The sequence below is a fragment of the Platichthys flesus genome, chromosome 18 (assembly GCF_949316205.1).
Source record: "Platichthys flesus chromosome 18, fPlaFle2.1, whole genome shotgun sequence".
Lineage (NCBI taxonomy): Eukaryota > Metazoa > Chordata > Actinopteri > Pleuronectiformes > Pleuronectidae > Platichthys > Platichthys flesus.
Window position 1 is genome coordinate 16,306,079 of NC_084962.1, and position 16,844 is coordinate 16,322,922.

At 42.0% G+C, this 16,844-nt stretch overlaps 1 protein-coding gene across 2 annotated transcripts; it reads right to left on the reverse strand.

Moving 5' to 3' along the window:
• Positions 1 to 242: 242 nt before the first annotated feature.
• LOC133973204 (apolipoprotein B-100-like) lies at positions 243 to 15,992 on the reverse strand. Of its 2 annotated transcripts, XM_062410915.1 has the most exons (29): positions 15,898 to 15,992; positions 15,297 to 15,329; positions 15,054 to 15,166; positions 14,828 to 14,973; positions 14,564 to 14,711; positions 14,232 to 14,384; positions 13,630 to 13,754; positions 13,443 to 13,528; positions 12,899 to 13,343; positions 12,669 to 12,783; positions 12,391 to 12,537; positions 12,087 to 12,298; positions 11,785 to 11,980; positions 11,516 to 11,695; positions 11,225 to 11,428; positions 10,946 to 11,113; positions 10,643 to 10,848; positions 10,209 to 10,391; positions 9,992 to 10,122; positions 9,686 to 9,896; positions 9,425 to 9,597; positions 9,099 to 9,259; positions 8,904 to 9,013; positions 8,445 to 8,818; positions 2,138 to 8,164; positions 1,937 to 2,048; positions 1,827 to 1,850; positions 1,522 to 1,708; positions 243 to 1,434 (listed from the first exon to the last, which is right to left on the reverse strand). In XM_062410915.1, exons 1-29 carry the CDS (start codon positions 15,950 to 15,952, stop codon positions 445 to 447), a joined length of 11,415 nt encoding a protein of 3,804 aa, XP_062266899.1. In that variant the 5' UTR covers positions 15,953 to 15,992; the 3' UTR covers positions 243 to 444. The 2 variants fall into 2 exon arrangements, with proteins under 2 accessions (XP_062266899.1, XP_062266900.1); XM_062410916.1 differs by lacking the exons at positions 14,232 to 14,384; positions 14,564 to 14,711; positions 14,828 to 14,973; ... (1 more) ...; positions 15,297 to 15,329; positions 15,898 to 15,992 and adding an exon at positions 14,019 to 14,027.
• Between the last annotated feature and the right edge of the window lie 852 nt (positions 15,993 to 16,844).

Sequence of the window (16,844 nt, forward strand, 5' to 3'; positions counted from 1 at the left end):
CCATTGTGTTGCGTGATTTTGTGTTGTGGTTGAGATTTCAATATAGAAAACTGTTTGGTGGATAATAGGAACAAAGACATACCAAGAGTCATGAAATTGGTCATTCCCGGTTATTTAAAAATACCAATTCACTCAGTGATGTCATTTATAATTCCAGAGGCTGAGTTGCTGTCACATATACAACCTTTTGATGTTAATTTCGTTCAACATCATGAAGCAGGAAATCACACTACTACAGATGATTGCATTGATTTATTTTATTGAGTCTGGTAAAGTTTGACATATACACAATAAAACATCAACATTGACATGATACAACAGTTGTTTCAATTTAACCCAATTGGTATAAATATGTTTAAAGGACTAATCATCTGTTTTCTAAAGAGATGTTCGTTTTTCAGATGTTACACTGTTATTGTTACAGCCTCAGTCTGTGAGGGTTAATTACTGATGGAAGGCAAGAGGAAGGTCAAGCTCAAGTTTTCCTTCACTAACTTTAACATAAGCTTGAGCTTCCTCTGAAGTTTGCTGCAGGAAAGCAGAGGCAGTGTTGTTGAACTGTTCCACAGCATGAATGAGCATGTTCATGATGTTCTCAAATGCATTGTGGGGATCTACATTCAGATAAATCTGGTCAACAACATTCTTCACAAATGTGAAAAGGTTAAGATAGAGGGCATTGATGTTGATGAACACTGCATCTAAATAGTCAGACTTGATAGAGTCAACAAACTCCTGAGATTTCTCAACAAGAGCCTTCAGGGTCTCTCCAATTTTCACTAGCATTGTGTCAAGACTCTCCATATTTTTCACAAAGTCCACCAGTTCATCGAATACATTCCTGAACGTTGCTTTGATCTGATCCAAGACCTGACCACCAGTTATTGCATCGCCAACTGGCATTCTCAATTTAATGCTGCTGATATTATCAATAAAGGCGTTATAGTAGACTTCCATATTTTCATACGTAATCTGAATGGTTGCATCTAGCATAGCTGCAATGCTTGTGGTGAGCTTCTTCAGGACCTCAGGAAGAGTGGTCATCGCATCAGAACCGGGCACTTTGAACTGGGTCTCTCTCAGGACCTTAATGACAGCATCCAAGAAGACCTGGACAGTCTTCTGGTACTCAACAATGGTGTTCCTGTAGAAGATTGACAGCTGGCTCATTTGATCGTCATAGTTGATAGCTGCAGCGTAGGCCTCGTTGATGCGGTTAAGAACAGAGTCCTTCAAGTCGCTCAACTTTGTTGTGATCTGGTACTTGTCAGCGAACACTGTGAATGAAGAGAGGATGGAGGGGAGTTTCATCTTGAGCTCAGAGAGCAGTACTTTTGGTGCCTCCATGTTGTAAGCAATCTGAAGGGTCATCTTGTCAGCGTCTTTAGGAGATGATCTGATGGCCAAGATGTCAACATCATCCTCTGGGGAAGACTGTTGAAAGGAGGAAAACAAAAAATTATTTAAAATATATTAAGAATGTATTTAGCTTTTCAAAAAGGCAATTTTAATGATACTCACAGGATAACGGCCGTAGAATCTAGCATTCATCTGAGATGGGACTCTGCCACTGAGCTGAAGGCCGAGGAATCCATTGTGTGGGTTGGATACTGAGCCACTGAAACCATCTCTGCGAGCAGCAAATCGGATGTTCATGTCAGTGAAAGTGGGACTGGTGATGTCCACATTCAGGGTGTGGTGAGAGACGCTGGAAGAGAAAGAAAGCATGTTAAATGAATAATCCGGACAAGTTTTTAACCTGATATTCATTATTGTAAACATTAATGATCAGATGAGACGAAAGCAAGAAGAAATAAGAGCCTTACCTTTTGTCAGCCTGGCGCCTTTTCCTAAAATATGAAGAAAAAAAATTAATTTTTATATCCTTGAGATGCAGTTTCTGTAACATACTGTGTATCAAAAACAATCATGTTACCTCAAGGCCTGGGCAATGGCATGGTTGACATTCATGGTTATGTCACTATGTGTCAGGACAACCTTGCTATCCATGTTCAGAGCTTCATCCTCAAATGTGGCAGAAGTGGATGCTGTCAAAAAACAAATTCTTAGGATTTAGTCTCTGAAGATGCTTGCCACAAAAAACAGGGAAATCTATTTGAGGGGTTTATCAACTCACCATCCAGGTCGTATTCCAAGAAGACAATCACAGAGGTGGCAGAGGACTTAAAGGTGACTTTGAAGACTGGAGCATTGCCCTCAACTTCTGCTGCCAGGTTTGTGCTGTACAATGGGCTGATGAACTTGGTGTTTGTAGAGATCTTCTGCTTGTCAGCTGTTACTTCAGCAACAGTTTTCTCAAAGATGGTCAGCTCACCAAGACTGCTGGGCTGAGAGATATCGATCTCAATATCGGCAATCAAGGAAGAGACTGGCGCAAAGTCAATGGTTGCCTGGGCAATGTGCTTTCCATGTGTGTTGAAACTGAACAGGTCTGCCTCATTGTTGCTAGTATACTTCAGCACTGCATACACTCGGCTCAGGGAGGCTTCAACGGCAAGATTTTCATTTACATCCATTCCAAAGAGTTTGTCGGTGCCATGGTTAAGTTTGGCGTCAGCAATAATCTTGGAGGTGGAGCGAAGGCCATCATTATTCAGGTAGAGATTGAACTCATTATCAAGGATTCCCACTACTAGGTAATCCTGGTGCACTGTTCCATCCATGTTTGCTCTGGTAGATGATTCCATGGAAAGATACTCAAAAGCTCCTTCCAGCTTCAGACTATGGTCAACCTCTGCCTTTCCAACTGCCTTTATGATTGGGATGTGGAAATCAGCCTTCACCCTCAAGGTGGAGGCAGCATTTGCTTTGGTTTTGGTGTCTGCAACCAGATTTTGGTTTGCCTCCAGATTGAGAATGGGCAGGGAAATCTTTGCAATAGTAGCCACAGAGACGGCAGGTTCAAAAGTTTCACTACTCACAGTGATTGAGCTGTCATGAGTGCCTTCAATGTGACTATTTTCAAGGGACAGGGAGTTGGCCAACTTGAGTCCTCTCTTGGTGGTCAGACTGGTGGTGCCATCGAGTTTGGCATTCAGACCCTCAAACACAGAGACTGTGGTAGCTCCCAGACGGAAGACAATGTTATCTTCAGTGTACAGTCCAGCATTGGCATTCAGATTGAGGATGGCAGACTTGAGGGACAATTCTGTGATCAGATCACCCAGATGGGGAATGTGTACCAGTCCCATCACATCAACAAGTGGAGCAGCTTTCCTTTTCTGGTAAACAATCTTAGCATCTACATCAACAGTTTGCTCAGTGGTAGTCAAAATCTTGTCTAATCCAGTCTGCTCATACAAGTTCAGTTCACTGATGGCTGGAGTCTTGAAGTCAACAAAAGGCAGATCTAGCTCTGGAATGCTGATGGGGGATGTCAGGAAGTCAAGATTAGCCTCACCATCCATGGCAACAATGAGGGCTGCCTCATTTTGGTCATTGTTAACAGTTAGGTTGTAAAACATTTTGTACTGATTCAGGCGAGCCACAGCAACTGTGTTCAAATGCTGGTTGTCAGGCTTGACAGTAGCTGAGTAGTCATTCTGGAGCTCGATCTTAGCGATCAGAGTGTCAAAAATGCTGACCTTGGCATTTCCTTTATTTTGGAATTCAAAGACAAACTCATTAGGATGGGCTACAATGTTGAATCCATTGGACAGGACTCCACTGACTGCGCCATACAGTTCTGTGTCATGGTTGGCCTTCAGCTCCGCCTTCAAGTCATGAAGGTTGGCGTTTGCAGATGCAACAAGAAGACTGTTTTTGATGAATGGTGTCTCAGCCTCATTACGTAAATCAACCTTAAAGTATGAGAAGGGGCCCATTTCAGCAGCAATTTGCTGTTTCATCTTTATGATGGCAGAGTCTGTGTCGCCAGAGAAAGTTAGAGTGATAATGCTAGGAGTGAGTGACAATATCAAGTTGCTTGTGTGTTTGCTCTCTTCAGCATTAACTTTGCCAGTGCCTGAATTGTCAACTGTAAGAGTGAGTGTGAGGCCGTCTTGGCGAGCAATGGATTTCTGGGTTAAAGTGGCCTCACTTCTGACATTGAAAATTGGAAGGACCACTTCATGAGTGTAGGTTGTATCGAGAGAAGCAGACATTCCTCCTTCCATGGCAATAAATGCTGTGTTCATAAATTCAGCAGTATAGGGTGTAGTGGCAACCTTAACTGTTGTCTTGGCTTGGGCCTGGCCTGATAGAACATAGAGGGATACAGATGCCTGATGGTCAACTCCGAGAGCAAGATGGTCAAACTTCAGAGTCTCGGCTACAACAACACGACTCATTTTTGGGAGTGCAATCTGGGCAGTGGAGTCAAGTTTGTAATTAAGACATTCAAAGCTTGGAGATGTGGCCTGGGAGGTGAAGAATCCAGAGAACTGAGGTGACATGTCGGTTTCAGTGGAGTTCTGGAACTCAGCAGAAGTCTTGATGGTGTAGATAGGAGTGATGAATTTGATCTCACCAAAGAGTTTACCAAAGCATGGGAACATGAACTCACTTGGGATGGTTGGTAGCTCACCAGTAGGAATCTGAAGAGACTGAACAAGTTTTTCTAGAGGAACTTCTGGGAAGACAGGGAATGCCATCTCAGGAAGAGTGAATTCTGGAAGAGAAAGCTCAGGCATGTGGGGGAGGTAGGTCATTGTCAGATCTCCAAAGAAAGCATCAACATCAGGAATTTGGATTTCAAGGTTTACAATCATATCAATAAGTTCAATGATTTTCTGCTTGATGTCATCAAAGGAAATTGTGGTGGCCTTTACGACTTGGAAGCCCAGGATGGTGAATTCAGGGATGTCCAATTGTGTTGGGATTTCAATGTGTTCGAGCGTATCCATGCTGAACATAATGGAAGGCACAACAAGATCAGTAAACGGAACGGTGAATGAGGGCGTGGCCAACTCAGCTTTTTTCAGTTCTCTAATTAGGCCATCAGCGATCTGCTGAATCTCGCTTATGATCTTTTGCTCAGGTAACACTGTCTTAATCATCTCAACAATGCTGGTGAATACATCAGTGACGATGGTTACGGCCGTTGTGTAGTACTTCCTCACAGAGTCCAGACAACTGGTAATCACAGCGTTGACATCCACATTAGTTAATTCCTGTTTCACAAATTCAGCACAGCTCTTCAGGTTCTTCAGCAGGTTCTCGTCAATGACATCCTGGACTGATTTAATCATCTCTGCAATTTTGATTTCTCTCACACGCTCCGTGAAGCCTTTAAGAGAGGACAAGGCTAAATTGACAAAATCTCTTGTTGCTGCAAGTTTCTGGCCAATTTCAAAATGCCCGATGAACTCATTCAGGTATGTTGTGGACCATGCAACAATTTCATTGAGAGATTTAACAGACTCACTGTAATTAAATGAGGTCAGCTGTCGCACAACAGTTTCAATAAACATGTTTAGCTTTTCAATTATATCCTTGACGTCAGTGGATTTCAAGTTTTCGATTGCAGACTTGAACATTCGCATTAAATTGGTTGGTATATCTGAATCCTTCACCATGTTGACGAAAGCTTGGATGGTTTCCTCAATTTTGAACTGCTCGATGAGCTCGACAGCCTTTTCCAAAGCAGCTTGAACCATTTTGTCAGCCTCAAACTTGACGATTAACTCTCTCATTTTGGCATAGAAGGTGTTGATCTTGCCGATGATGTCAAGGTCCTCAATCATTTTCCGAACATAATCTCTTACATCACTGAGAATCTCCGAGGGAATCTGACTAATGAGTTCCTCAAAGTGAGCTCTGAAGTTCATAGATGAAATGTAACTTTTCAGTTCAGCAACAAAGTTTTGCAAGTCAAAGGTCTCAACCATTTGCTTAATCTCTGACATGATTGTCTGTAGCTTAGCTTGGATTTCATACTTGGCATCAATGTCAAGCAGGAAGGCAATGCTGCTGCCCTTCAGTTTTTCCAAGTCAAACTGCTGGACCATCTCCCTTACGGTGTCAATCACATACACAACCAGGGCCTTGATGTCATATTCCTCGTTAAAGGCATTCAGATGTTGCTTGATACTCTGAGCGAGTGTTTCAGGGAGGCTGCCACTAAGAAGTTCTTCCATCATACCAACAAAGTGTTGGATGTAAACAGTGAGATCAGCCAGACATTTTTCAAAGGTAACCTTCAGGTTACTTAAAGAAGCTTCCACATCATCCATGGAAATTGCATATTCTTGGGTAAGATCAGTGAAATACTGCTTAAGCTGGTTTACCTTGCCTTCAATATTCAATTGGGAAACAAAGTCACTTACATGCTGGGGAAGAGCCTCAAGTTTAGCCTTTATCTCCTCGTTGTTGATGCAGTCATGCAGTGTCTCAGCAACATACACGATGAAGCCTTTCATACTTTCCAAGAGGGCAGGGAGATTGTTAAAAAGAGGGATCTGAATGATATGACTGTCTGTGTTCTTGTCGTACTTGAGGAAGCCAGAGACGGTGAATTCCTGGTTGTCTGCAGAATCTATGTTGATGAGGTTTGTGAGGATGGTGCCAGAGACTTCAATTCCAGTTCTCTCAGGGGTATTGTACACACTCATGTCCTGATTGAAGACATGCTCATTCATTTTAGATTTCATTCTAAAACTGGTCTTCTGCTCTTGGGGTGTCAGAACAGTGTCCATTTTGTTGTCAAATGTGGTCTCAAGGGAAAAGCCAGTATCTAACTGCTGGGTTACTGATGCTCTGCACTCATGTGAACTAGCCAAAGCCAGAGGTTGAGCTTTCAGCAGGAACTTGCCATAGAGCTGAGCACTGTGCTTTCCATATGCGTTGATGTCTCCATCAGCGTTGACGACAGCATCAAGGTTGAAATCAAAAGGAACAACGCTGCAGCGGATGGTGTGATCAAAGCGCATTGGCTGTGAGTTGAAACGGGCATCGTTGGAGAGCCTGGCAGCAAGACCAACAACTTCCAGCTCAGTGTTCTGGTTCATGTGGGTTCCGAAGAGTTTTCCAGTGGTGCTACACTTTGCATTTGCAGTCATATCAGCATACATCACCTGATATATGTGCTTGATCTCTTCCTCACCATAGATAGCTTTCAGGCTTCCGGTCAGGTCCATCTTGTACAACTCTGCCTGCAGCTGAGCCTCATTAATGAAGTTGGCAGCCAGAAGTCTCAGGTTGTTATTAACATTTGCAGAAGCGGTGTAGGGTTTCATGTTGATGAGGATATCATGAGTGTAAGAGGCATACTCGCTTGCTGTGGCCTCAGCCTTTGAGGTGAAGTCTAGGCTAGAAAGAGTAATTAGGAGAGTGTTTGCATTGTCAACCTTGACATCACTCATTGAAGCCTTGTTGTTAATAGATAAAGTAGCTCTGGAAGCATCAAGCGCAGCATTGAAGCTGTTTTCTAGGGACAGGGGGCTCTGCAGGGTGGTTGTTCCACTTGTGGTCAAACCGTCCTTGTTCATATTCAGAACAGCCTTGTGAATAGCCTCATTCTCAAGAAGTTTCAAGGTGGCATCGCTGTTTACAGCCAGACCATTGACATCAAGAGTGGCAGTCAGCAGAGAGTAAACACGGTTTTCAGTCTGGTCGGCATTTGTCTCCATTCTAATGACGACTTCACTTGCACCAGCTGAGGCTTCAGCCTGGTTGCGGATCTTCATGCCGAGAGCAAGGACAATGGCATCACCTTTCAATGACAGCTTGCTTTCTTTGAAGGAGAGCTCACCAACATGTGTCAAGAGGTTTTCAAAGGCACTGGTGTTAGACACAAGAGAGAATTCACCATTGGCAAGGGATGCTGCGATTGTGTTCTGAGCATTGATAACCGTGGAGTCAATCTGGACGGTAGAATCAAGCTTTGCTTCTTGCCTGAATGGGAAGATGGTGAATGACTGGGTGGAGATGGTTTTGCCGTACATGGGTCCAGCCTTGAACGTCGCATCAAATTTGCTATCAGCAGAGATTTCCTCAGTGTTGAATCCAGTCATGCCTGTGTGCTCTAGTGCAACATTGAGACCAAATGGACTTGTGGCTTCAATCTTGCTGCTTGATTTCAAATTGATTTTGTCAGTGAAGGTTGCGTCTTCAGTTATGCTAACACTGGCTTCAATGAATTTATGGACCAAAGAGCTTTTCAATTGAGCGTTAATGGAATCAGTGGTCATCAACATTCCTGAGCCTAAATAAAAGACAAAAGAAGAAAAGATGCATAGTGTGAATCATTGGGTAATATACACTTTACCAAACACAATGTGCACAATCAACTGCTGTATCAGCAGAGATCATTGCATTGTTATATTGTTGCACTGTTACTGAATTAAGTCACTAATATATCATCAGGTGGAAAAGGAAACTGTTACTTGAATCTGTGCCACTTAAAGTGAATAACATATCACTTACCATGTAAATTCAGAATAACATGGATATAAGAAGTGATTAATAATTGAAATCTGAATTACCTTCAATCTTTATTGACAGGACGTCAATTGGGGAAGTTCCTTTCATGTCAAACTTTGCTGAGTAGCTTGGTGTTTCCACCACATCTTTGCCAGCAGAAAATGAGGCCTCTGCATCATAAAGGTTGCTTTTCATCAGAGATGAAACTTCAGCTTTGCCGAAAAGAGGAATAGACAGAGCAAGATGCTTGGGCACAACAAGTTCTGGGATTGGAATCTCCATGGAGACAATCTCGAGGCCGAACTGTGGCAGAGACAGGCTAGGTGTGGTCAGAGCTGCTGGGAAGTTAAGCTCCTCTGTGGTCTTTCCTCCAAGAGGAAGAGGGATGGTGATGGTGAAGTGCTCATTGTTGAAGTAATACGAAGCCTTAGCCTCACTGTGAAAAAATACCAAAGTAAAATGCATTAAGGTTTTGAAAATTTGACATTTGTAGCATTTACCATGAAATTTTCCACACTTACGTATTCAGGAACAATGTCTCTGGCAGAGAAATCTCAGGCATATCAGGTACTCTGACATTCTGAATGTAAGGGAGGTCAGCACCATATTTGTCCATGTAGTTGTTCGCAGCCTAAAAAGACAAGAGGTTTAAATGCATTCTTTACTTATTTTTTCAAAACAAAAAACATAAAAACTCTTAAATCCAAGATGCTTACCTCGCCAAACTTCTGGAAGATGTGACGGACTTTCATGTCTGCCTCGCCCACATGTGCGTCAAGCAGCTGGTTGGCATACTTCTCCAACATGTCAGCACTTGGCAACATGGTGGTCTGGGTGTTCACATCAGACTTGAATTCAACTTCAAACTTGCTGGCATCTGCAACAGTACACACAGATCAATTAAATCTACGTACTTAAAACTTTGAGCTCACGTCACATGTCATGGTGTCATGTGGTGCTACATTTAGGATGTGACGTTACTATTGAATGAATCGTTTTGACGGAATATTATTCTAAGCAAGGCAGGTGGAAAATAGGTTACCATATTTCATCTCGACCTTCTGCTTAGAGAAGGCCTCCTTTACTTTGATTTCACTCTCAAGCTCCAGCTCCAATTCTTCACCATGCTTCATGTGAGCTGTGACAGTGGCATCAGCATTGAGTGAGGGTACAAGCAGCTGGACTTGCAGCATTGCTTCCTTCATTGCCTTCAGACTGAAATGTGTACCAGTTGGTTAGTGTCATTACAATGACAAGAGTAACATTTATGTTATTTGATGAGGATTAATGGCTGATTTCTTACTTGGCACGGCCAACCAGGGAGAGCTGAGGAATGTTCTTGTTTACAAAGTCCAGAGAGATTGAATGAGTTCCTTTGCCCTTGGTGTTTCCATCAACAACACCCAGCCTGAGTCCAGCCTCTACATCGTAGTCGGGGATCTGTAAGTCAGCTGTGATGACATTTCTCCTTCTGTTGTACTTCAGCATTGCTACAGCCTCTGTTGGCTCTGCACCTGTTGTTGGGGAACCAAGAGAGTAATTTTTAGCTTGTGGGCCACTTCAACCATGGAAGGATTTGATTATATTGTCCACATGTACTGCAACTTACCTTCAGCCCTCACAATGAGCTTCACAGAGTCAACCTTCTGCCTGCCCTCTTCTCCCTCCCTGAGGAGCTCGTAGGCAACAGTGGCTGTGTACTCAGTGACTTCGCCAGTAGGGTGGAGCTCCACAGCAAATCTACCAAGGTGAATTAAATACATCTTGTTTAAATAAGTTCATTTCAGAAACTATAATTTGTTGGTGTTTCAGAAAATGTTGCTTACTTGCTGTCTCCAGTGAAGGGGAAGTAGGGGGTTGTCTCTTGAGAGGAAGCATCAATGTACTGCAGAGCGGTGCAGTATTTCATTCCAGCGAAGAAAGGAGTGCACTCATTCACATCAACCTTGTCCATCACTGTTGGGGGGATGGTCATCACTTCTGATCCAGTCACGGCCACCAGGGTGTTTCTAAAATTTAAACAGAGAAACATTTAAACCTGAATTTGGCTATTATCCTAAAGTAAAAGATGGCAAAGTTGATGACAGTAACAACTGTTGTACTTAAGATACCAACAACATGGCTGCTCTTTCTTCAATGTTCCCTTGTGAAACATCATGTTACACTTTGTACTTCAGGTTAGCTAGATTAACAGCTGCATTTCAACCAATGTTGCAGAGAAACTATTACTTGTATAATATGTGAAAGCTCTATGGCTTACGTCATTTTGATGAGCTTTGTGGGATTCACTGGTGCAGGGATGGTCAGCTTGACTGAGTCATGTTCCATGGAGATCTTGGCACTGAGTCCACTCTCGTGGAAAATGTTGGTGTGCATCTCTAATCCAGAGTCAACATATTCAGGGATGTGGGATCCAACCTGAGTTACAAACTCAATGCCAGCAGAGGGCATGAATGCAACTTCACTCTGCGTGGAAGAAACAGGACAAATATGAATGGTTGTGTTGATGCTGTGAAATTGAAAAATATTTGTTTAAGATTTAAGCACATTTAGGGATTTTTACCATGTCACGAGCAATGTGAAGTCCACCCTTGATACCAGGAGTGAAGGTACCAGACAGTGCAATCCTCAGAGGCACACCAGTTAGAGTGGGCAGGAAGAATTCATTGTCCATGAAGATGTAGTGGGCAAAGATTGCATTGTCAGTCTTGGTCACCAAAGCCTTCATTAGCTGTATCAAATAAAAATACACAGGACATTTAAATCATAAACTGTTTATAAAACATACAATTGTTTAAATGCTCTTTAAAATAAGAACACTCAAATTCTAACACTTCCTTACATCACCAGGGAACATCTTCATCATGCTGTCGATCATCATTGTAGCAGAGTAGGCCATCTCCTGAATTTCGTTGCTCTTCAGATATCCCAGCTCATTTCCCAGAAGTCTCATGTAAACCATGGCCTCAGGAGACTGAGCAGACTTCAGTTCGCCCACCAGTTTGTTCAGGTTGCTTCCGATCTGTCTCACAAAGTCCTGGGTGGCCTGTGCATATATTACCAAATTAATCACTCGCCTAAAAACAAGATATTCAACACATTTGCTTCATACAAAAAAAGTTTCTTTGAATACCTGTCTCTTCATCCTGTCCTTCTTCAGAGCAGGCATTATAGTCTGCATCATCTCACTGACTTTCAATGGCATGTTTTCAGATACAAAGAACATTGTCTTCATGGCAGTGTCAGGGAAGAATCCATTCTGTCCAAACAGGGCTTCAACTGTTGGCTCAAATCCTTGGCCCTCCATACCAAACTGTAAATGTGACACATTTATGACACTTACTATCACAACTAGACACAACTTGTCACTTTTCAAAATGTCTGATGGCACAACATATTTACCTCAATCATGTCTATATCATAGCCAAAGGCCTTGAGAGTCATCTCAAGCATGACTTCCTTGGGCAGATAGCTGGTACCCTCAAAGATCATGTTTCCTTCCACAGATCCCAACTTGTAGTTGCGAGAGAACTTGGTGGGGTCCATAGTGGCTCCAATCTCATTACCCTGCAGGGCATCACGGATCTTCTGTCTCAGCCTGTGGGAAAGAAAAATACATTTTACAATTAAACCAATGATGGTGATCAAATCAGGGGATATAAAAACAGACATTTAAACTTGAAGCTTCAGATATTTTTGCTTACTCTTGGGTCTCAGGCTCAGTTGAGGACAAAATGTTGGTGATGTAGGAGATGACAAAGCTCTTGGCTTGTTGGTCTTCTTCAAGGGGCAGAGCATCCGCCAGCTGAGCCAGTTCACTTGGCTGGGGGTTCTTCATAAGAACCAGATACGCAGCCACACGCTTTTGCAAGGGGGTGGTACCGTCCAGAACGACCTGCATGAGAATCTCTCTACCCTGTGACAACGAGGGTTCAACATGATTAAAATCAGTCATGCAGAAACAATTCTTCTAATGAGCTGTAAAACCAATTAATCAATTTGTCTTGCCTCTTCAGGGACGGGAATCAGCCTGAATGCTTGGATGGCAGCCTGCTGCACAGCCAGAGAAGCCTCAGGATTGTTCACACACTGGATCACAGCGGCTCTCAGTGCAGGACTAGCAGCGGACATAGCTGGAGCCATATTTCCAATAACCTATAATAAAAAGTAAAGTGATCATTGTCTTCACTGGACTGAATCTATATTCATGCAAAGTATTAGTCAGTGCTTCCGTTGTTCTTAATCATGTCATTCATATCCTTGAAGAAACTTGGTTAGACACTTACCCTCAAATACATGAAAGTGGTCTCCTGGTCACCGGAGCAGTCACCCAAGTGAGAAGCCATGAACTCAGCCACAGAGTAAATCTCAGGGGTCAGTTTTCCTTCAGCTTTGTAGAACCTGTTGAAGAGAGAATATGAAACAAATATTTTTTAACACTCAGGATGGAAACATCAGCTAAAACATTAATCAGTCATTCCTTTACTGAGTATAACTCATGGTTAACATCACTCACCTCTTGACGATATTGCTCAGGGCATACAGGATGGGCTTGCTGGTCTTGTATTTGGCCATCTCGAGCATATCATTGATCAGGAGGGCAGAGGGATTGGACACGAGTCCCAGAGCAAACACAGCAGCATCAACCTCGACTGCAGAGCTGTCGAAGGTCCTGAGGATCTGCATGATGGAACTGCTGCACTCAGGGGTTCCACACTGGACCAGAACCTGGTAGGTCAGGACTGAGGACACTTCAAGAGCCTCGGGAATGGCGGGACTCAGGGTCTCGGCCTTCATTCCACGGACCATGGTGACAAGCTTGTGGAAGAGGTGGGCCCTCCTCTCACCCTCAGCCTCGGGCAGATTGGTGAGTTCTCTCAGGAGGTTCAGACCTGCATCTTTATCCTGGACAGCAGTCTTGTCCTGGACAGCTTCCATGTGAAGACCCTTGGCAACCTCACCTGTGATACACAAGAAATGTGGCGAAACTGAGTTACATCTAAGGAACCTTTTCAAACAGCTATAAATCCAAAAAATAAAAATCAAACAATGGAGCTTACTGTGATCGAAGACTCTGTCGTTGTGAGGAGTAACCTCAACCAGAGTGAGTTCCTGCTTTCCAACATTGGTAACTCCATATTCTCCCCTGTAGGAAGAACATATATCCTTAAATATGCCACTCAAGTCATATGAGACGGATCAGTACATTAACCCTTATGAAGGAGCATCAAGTATGGCTTCTCTTACTTGTGTGAGAAGGGAATGAGGATGTGGTTCTCAGTACAGGATCCAGAGGTCATGTGTTTGTTCTCATTGTCAAACTTGTAGTTGCAGGTCTGGGAGCTTTTGACCAGCTGAGAAAGAGGGTAGTGCTGAAAGACAGAAAACATAATGACGTTAGCGTCGTGGAATATTGGAGATTTATGAAGTTTATTGTTCTAATTGTCATTTTTGAATTACAACAACAAAACGCTTCTTTGTTTTCCACATCGTTGTAGCTAAAGACAACCATTAGCTTTACACCTAATTTACTTCTCTCAAGCAAATCTGTGATTTTTGATTGGTGATATTCTAGCTCACTAAAGGTGGTTGACAGTTTGTCATGAAGCAGCTTTTTTCACCATGTTTCCACTTACCATGCCAGAGATCAGACAGATCTCTGTCAGAAAGAACAACAAAACCGTGCTTCTTTTTTTTCCACAACGTTGTGGCTAAAGACAACCATTAGCTTTACACCTAATTTACTTCTCTCAAGCAAATCTGTGATTTTTGATTTGTGATATTCTAGCTCACTAAAGGTGGTTGACAGTTTGTCATGAAGCAGCTTTTTTGACCATGTTTCCACTTACCAGGCCAGAGATCAGTGCCAGTGGGCTGGTGTGCTCTCTCACTTGGAGAAACTCGTCACATTTGGACAGATCCCTGTTCAAGGTGATGTCAGTTGCAATGTCCTCTCTTGCGTTGAAAGTGGAATGGGTCTTGCACATGCCGTGGATTGTGGGCTAAAAGTAAGAGATAAAGATGATTAGAAGCTAAGTTTGTGTTTAATAAACTATAAAAAGCTATATAATACTTTATGGTGAATACCATGAGGTATAGATAACTTGGTATTAAACTGTGATATTAATATATTTCTCATGATTTCTGCGTATTAGAGGGCATTTTTAGTAAATTAATATACCATAATCTTATTCTTGTCTTCTTCAACCAGAGGAACAGCCAGAGCAGAGATGATTCCTCTCTTGATGTTCAGGATGGTTAAAGTCTCACCTTCCTCGGGGTACAGTTTCACATCGTACACACCCTCAACCACAACCTTCAGAGGGTATCTGAAAGAAAACATACCGTATTTAAATGTAATTATTCGTGCAATAGCTCCAGAAATACCTAAAGTTAGGCGATAAACTGTGAACTGGACATTGGGGATTTTCATGGAGTCACGTACTTCTCCATCTCAGCAGCAAAGGCGTCAGAGCCGGCTGCAGGTCTGAACACCAGGTTTCCCTCTGTGTCCATGTCAGCCACCTCACTCAGCATACAGCCAGTGGTGCGGACGATGTAACTGCAAGTCTGAGGCACTTCTATTTGGACCTGTGGGAGAAGGTAAATGTTTTATTAGTCTTTATCTTTGGGGAATTTACAGAGGACGATTGTGAAAGAATTTCTCGTACCATGCAAGAGCCTTTGGGTCCGTTCTTCAGAGTGGAAGCTCCGTTGATGGCGTTCAAAGATTCGGCTTCATAGCGATATTCATACTTGTGCAGGGTCTTGTACCTTGTGGCCACTGGAGAAGAAAATCAACAATTACAAGGAAGGAGAGGCGTTTTATGGAAAATATACATTATTATGTATGTGAAGAAAACAAAAACACAAAAGTTGAAATCTTATCCCTGAAGCAGTCTTGAATAACTTACACAGACAGGTTGGCACATCTTCGTCTTGGGCAACTGTTCAGGGAATAATGTGGACAATGAAGGTTTTTAGTCATTTCAATGCAATTAAAGATCTCTGATTTCCAATTAAATAAATACATTTGATTATTACATTTCATTTCATTTAGCTGACGCTTTTATCTAAAGCAACTTACAATAAGAACAACAAGTGAAAATGAAATTAAATCAAATACACTTATTTGTTAGTTACAACAGCCCCTATGTCCTAGATCATAATATTATTTCATGGCACATAAGGATAATGGTTTTAACATTTGTTGTTTTTAAGAAAGCTATCAATAGTAATGCATTGTATTTAGACAGCACTTTTCATATGTAAAAGACATGAAATGACATAGATCTATAACAACAAACTTAGGATAAAATTAAAACTATGAATATAAAATGCAATTAAAATCAAGACCAAAGAAATAAGTAGTTGTTTCTTAATTTCTTAACTAACTTTTAAAGATTTGTAAAAAGACGGATGTTACAATGTATTTTTATGAAATATCCGATTAAATAATTAACATCCCAAAAGTAAAAAAAGAAAAACTTAACAAACAGCGGATTCTATACTCACAAGCCAAAGCAGATGTGCTGAGGAGCAGCAGAAGACAGAGCTGTGAATCCCCCATGTTGGGTTTTCGTGAAGCTCTCTCCTTGGGTCTGGCGAGTACTCAGATGAGACTGATTCCTAAGCCTCAGCTCAGGGCTTTTATACCCACGGCCGGGCTCTGTCAGACACAGACAACGGTTTGAACGCTCAAAGTCCACCCCAGCCTCCTGTGTGGAGGGACAAAGGGAAAAGGTTCGAAAGGATCCTCATATCTCGGGCTTGCAAAACTGATCATTTGTGGTCAATCTGTGAAATGTCTCCAATTTGTACCATCACAGGTTTTAGACAAACAGAACTCTGGAAGAGATATTTGAATTGATAAGCACATTAAAGCTCAGTCTTATCAGATACTTATGGTTTTACGATACTTTACTACTTGTTATAATTTAGATATCTCAGTTTTATAAAAATAATTGTATTTACTGCAATTTATTGCTATTCGTTGTGAATATTCATGTGATAAGAAGTGATAGACTGTAGAAGCTTGTCTTGACTTTTAGTCTTTTCACTGTATATCTGGGCCAATTTACATGTCCCAGTGTTTGAAAGGTCCACAACCAGGCAGACGTTAATCTTTTGTGAACAAGTCAATCAATGAATTTGATAAGCCAACGGCAGCAGCGTGAATTGGGTCACTCACAGGCGCTGATTAGTAAACCCTGAGTGATCAAGGCGTGCTCAAAATACAAATACATTCTGTAACTTATTACAATTTTAATTATACTTAAAATCTTTCTGATAAACAAACAATAATTAAAGATTTAAAGCGTTCAAAACATTTTAATTTGTTTTATTTTACCATATGTCGAGAACCATACATTACATAACACTGTTCAAATGCTCCTTTGAAAGCACAGCCCAGAAAATGGGGTAATGCCTCCTGATAAGAGGTTGTTCACCTGAGCAGGTTG

Excerpts from the sequence above, each read along its gene's own strand:
- LOC133973204 (XM_062410915.1), bottom strand. The coding sequence starts at position 15,952 with ATGGGGGATTCACAGCTCTGTCTTCTGCTGCTCCTCAGCACATCTGCT. Across the intron at positions 12,299-12,390 it reads TGATTCCCGTCCCTGAAGAG|GGTAGAGAGATTCTCATGCA; the intron begins GCAAGACAAATT and ends TCGTTGTCACAG. Across the intron at positions 9,260-9,424 it reads GAAGGTCGAGATGAAATATG|ATGCCAGCAAGTTTGAAGTT; the intron begins GTAACCTATTTT and ends GTACTGTTGCAG.